This window comes from Elephantulus edwardii, unplaced genomic scaffold (genome assembly GCF_000299155.1).
Source record: "Elephantulus edwardii isolate Elephantulus edwardi_28Jun2011 unplaced genomic scaffold, EleEdw1.0 scaffold00054, whole genome shotgun sequence".
NCBI lineage: Eukaryota > Metazoa > Chordata > Mammalia > Macroscelidea > Macroscelididae > Elephantulus > Elephantulus edwardii.
The window spans coordinates 12,568,914-12,572,804 of record NW_006399804.1 but is presented as its reverse complement, the minus strand read 5'-3'; the positions used below and the strand labels follow the sequence as shown (position 1 = coordinate 12,572,804).

General features: G+C 37.5%; 1 protein-coding gene across 1 annotated transcript in view; it reads left to right on the top strand.

The window, feature by feature from the left end:
- Positions 1–3,891, top strand: part of LOC102866592 (ankyrin repeat domain-containing protein 26-like) — a 75,201-nt gene that overhangs the window by 58,239 nt on the left and 13,071 nt on the right. Inside the window, exons 13-14 of the mRNA XM_006887110.1 lie at positions 14–223; positions 471–574. Of these exons, the coding sequence (XP_006887172.1) occupies positions 14–223; positions 471–574 (314 nt within the window). The remainder of the gene's footprint in view (positions 1–13; positions 224–470; positions 575–3,891) is intronic.

Genomic DNA, 3,891 nt, shown 5'->3' with positions numbered 1-3,891 from the left:
CCCTTCCGCCCAGGAGCACGTCGGAAATCCTGGCTACCTCTGGAAAACGCCTCTTCGTCTCTTATCTGGGCTGGCTTCCCTTGTGCCCGCTCTCTAGCTGCCCTTCCGCCCAGGAGCACGCGGGAAGTCCTGGGTAGCTCTCTGGAAAACGCCTCTTCGTCTCTTATGTGGGCTGGCCTCCCTTGTGCCCGCTCTCAAGCCACCCTTCCACCCAGGAGCATAGGTACTTCATATAATATCAAACATGTGCAGAATAAGAAAACCAGACACTGTGATACATAACATTGTGATACATAAACATTGACAATTATTGTGCAAATATGGGCAACTATATTTAATAATAATCTCTTATTTTTACTATAATATTACATACATGTTTTTCATTTTTACACTGAACAATTTCTCCAGTTTTTAAAAACTAACTTATACTTAGCAAACTATATTTTGGAAAATGTCATTCTTTTTTCTAGATGCTGCTGAATTTGAATCGGCATCCTATAGAACTTCTTCTCTTGGATATTCCAATAAGCCAAGTCAAGAATTACTTGTGCAAGCATCAGAAGAATATGTACAGGTTTTAAGGAAAAAATACAATATATGAAAAAATAAAATTTAACTTCTGAGCTGTTTACATGGCATTTTAATGACTTGCTTTATTATAGCATGCTTAAAATCTTTATTAAAAGCACAAATCTTCTTGTGCCATGTGTGTAATGAAAATTTACATACGTAGTATTTTAAACTATAATCTTTATAATCTATAAGTAACTTCAACTTATTTTGCAAATGGAAATAAGCATTATACTCAAAACAAAAAAGACAAAACCTCTTTCAACTCATGTATCAGTTGATCAAGTGTATCATCTGTTTATCTCATTTATAGCTCAAATGTGTATCAAAGTAGAATTATGCTCCTTAGAACTTTTAGTGGCTGATATTTCGGAAGCAGATCAAGACTTTATCCAGAGGCATCTCTACATCAACTAAAATGTTCAACTTTTCAGTTAAAAGCTAACGACAACATGCTCACTTCAGCGGCACATATACTAAAATTGGAATGATACAGAGAAGATTAGCATGGCCCTTGCACAAGGATGACATGCAAATTCGTGAAGCATTCTATATTTTTAAAAAATTCTAACTTCACAGTTTTTATTACCCAAGAAACTTATATTTGCTCTTTAGATAGCACTCGTGACCTAATTTCCATTAATACTTTAGTGGAGTTAATTAGTCATTAGATTATCTCAAAAATAATGCAGGTTTTTAAACTTCAACTTTGAAATTCTGTAACTCTGCTCAAACTTAATAGAAATAAGAGCATTTACAATCAAGACATTTTTGCCAATAAGATACAAATTCATTTCTTCCAGTATTACAAAGTTCTAGAATTCGGAATTGATTCATTCTCTTCAACAACAACAGTTACTAGAATACTAACCACATTATTAATTATATTTGTAATTTTAAACATTGATAACTGGATCCTTTATTAGAGATCAATAAGGATTGCCTATACTTTCACCTTTTTCATTTATTTTACTTACCATTTTAATACAGGTCTTGAAAATTATAACAAGTTGCAGATTTTCATAAAAAGAATCTTATCCACTGAACTATTTGAATATAAAGTGCTGTTTCTCTGTATCTCTAGATCTAAATGTTACTTACTGTTTACTTGTTATTGCATGCTGTCAAGTCGCCTGAGACTCATAGCAACCCTATGCACAATAGCTCTGAAGCCTGCCAGTCCTGAGCCAATTTCACCAGCTCTAAAACACCTACCCCCATTACCATAGTAACTGTGTCAATCCATCTCAACCAGGATCTTCCTCTCCTGCACTGTCCCACCCACCCATCCAATGTTACCATTCTCCAAGGACTGTTCCCTCCTGGCAGCATGCTCAAAGTATATGAGATGGAGCTTCAAAACCCTGGCCTCAAATAAGCAACTTGATTTCACCTTCTTCGAGACAGACCTGTTTATTCTCTTGATAGTCTGAAAGACCCCAAACTAGGGCTTTACCTAGACGGGGTGCGACCCCGAGCAACTCACACCAGATCCACTTGCTGTAATCATAAGAGGCATTTATTGACGAAGCTTCGGGACGACTTATATCTCAACACAGGAGACAGGGAAGTCGACCCCGAGCCCTAAAAAGCAAGGGAATTTATACTAGGTCTAGGGGTTCTTTGGCGTAGAGATAGCTCATTGGCTCTTTGGAAAAGGAGAAGTTCAATTTTAGGTCAGTTGCCTGCTGCTGACGTTAGTTAAAATATGGTTTTTGCCAGTAATTGTTTTTTCAGTTTGTGGTCAGCTAGTTCCTGGAACACAAACATTCACACAAGATCAAAGGTATAGGTTTTTACAATACAGATCAAAGGTATGGGTTCTTACAATACTTGGGTTTGGGGACATTATTTTTTAAAAAATTTTCCTTTCAAGTCCATGGTATGTTCAATACTCTTCTCCACTACAACTTGAAGGCATAGATTCTTCTTCTATAATCCTTAGTCATCGTCCAGCTCTCTGATACATTGCAAGTAACTTCAAAGACCATGGCCTGGATCAGATGCACCTTAGTCTCTAGAATGACATTGTGCTCTTCTGCACACTGGAGAAATCCCTGCGAGCAGATTTACCTAATGTAACATGTCTTTTGATTTCCTGATTGTGTGGAACCATGCAAGCTGGAGTCTCAACTTCTTCTCCATCTATCACAGTGCTACCAGTTGATTACTTCTGTATATATTTTCTACAAACAAGAATAGTTTATGTAACTACAGTACAACCAGGAAATTACCATTAATGAATCCTCTTTATTAATTCTTGTATTCTCTCCAAGTTTTGCCATGTTTTTAAAGTGCCATTTATAGCAAAAATATCCATTTCAGAATCATGGATTATACTTAGTGAGGTCTCTGAAGTTCAATCTGGAGTACTTCTTCAGTCTTTCCTTGATGTTTCAGGTTTACCTTGACTTTTCTAAGGCTTTTCTTAGCTTGAGCCTTAAATTAAGGCAAGTAATAAAGAATGTCCCTTAATGTTTCGTGAAGTTTCCTTACGATTTGACTCAGCTGATATATATATATATATTTTTTTTTTTTTTTTGCAAGAAGATCACAGAAATGACTCTATAATCTCATTGTACCTGTCTTAGTCTGGGTACTCTAGGGTAGCAAGGTGAAGGGGGTGAAGAAAGAAAAGAGCAAGAGCAAACAAGAATGAGCGATTTATTTCAAGTACTTGGAGCACGTGCTTGCAGAGGATGGAAAGTTTCAGGTCTGTGGGTCAGACCTCAAGAGAGAATTGTGTGAGGAGTCTACTGAGTCCAATGGATTCAAAATCCTCAGCCAGTAGGACCAAGAAGCATCATAGACTGCAGGTTTTTGAGCTTAATTTATCTGAAGTTCTCCAGAAAGGTTAAACAAAGTTTACAGACTGCAGGCTTTAGGGACTGATAGGTCAATGATCAGCCACAAAGGTTGAAGTCAGCCTGGGGTCAACTCCAGGAGTCATGTGCCAGAAACAAAATTAAGCCCATAGCTATCTAGCTTTATCAGAGAGTCCATGCATATTTTGAATGCAGACTATTCCCCAGAGAAAAATTCTTCATCAGATCAGGCTAATCATATTGCAGCCATCTATAAAGCAGTCGAAAACTAACATCTTGTACCACCTTTAGTTGTTATGTATAATGATGCCTTTGAGCTGTGGTGCTGGAGAAGAGGAATGTACCATGGACCGCCAAGAAAACAAACAGATTCATCATAGAGAGGGTTAAATCAGGCTGCTCCTTGGAGGCAAGGATTCTGGGGCTTTGTCTGACATACTTTGGACATGTTGTAAGGAGAGACAGGTCTTTAGAGAGGGACATCATGCTGCGTAGA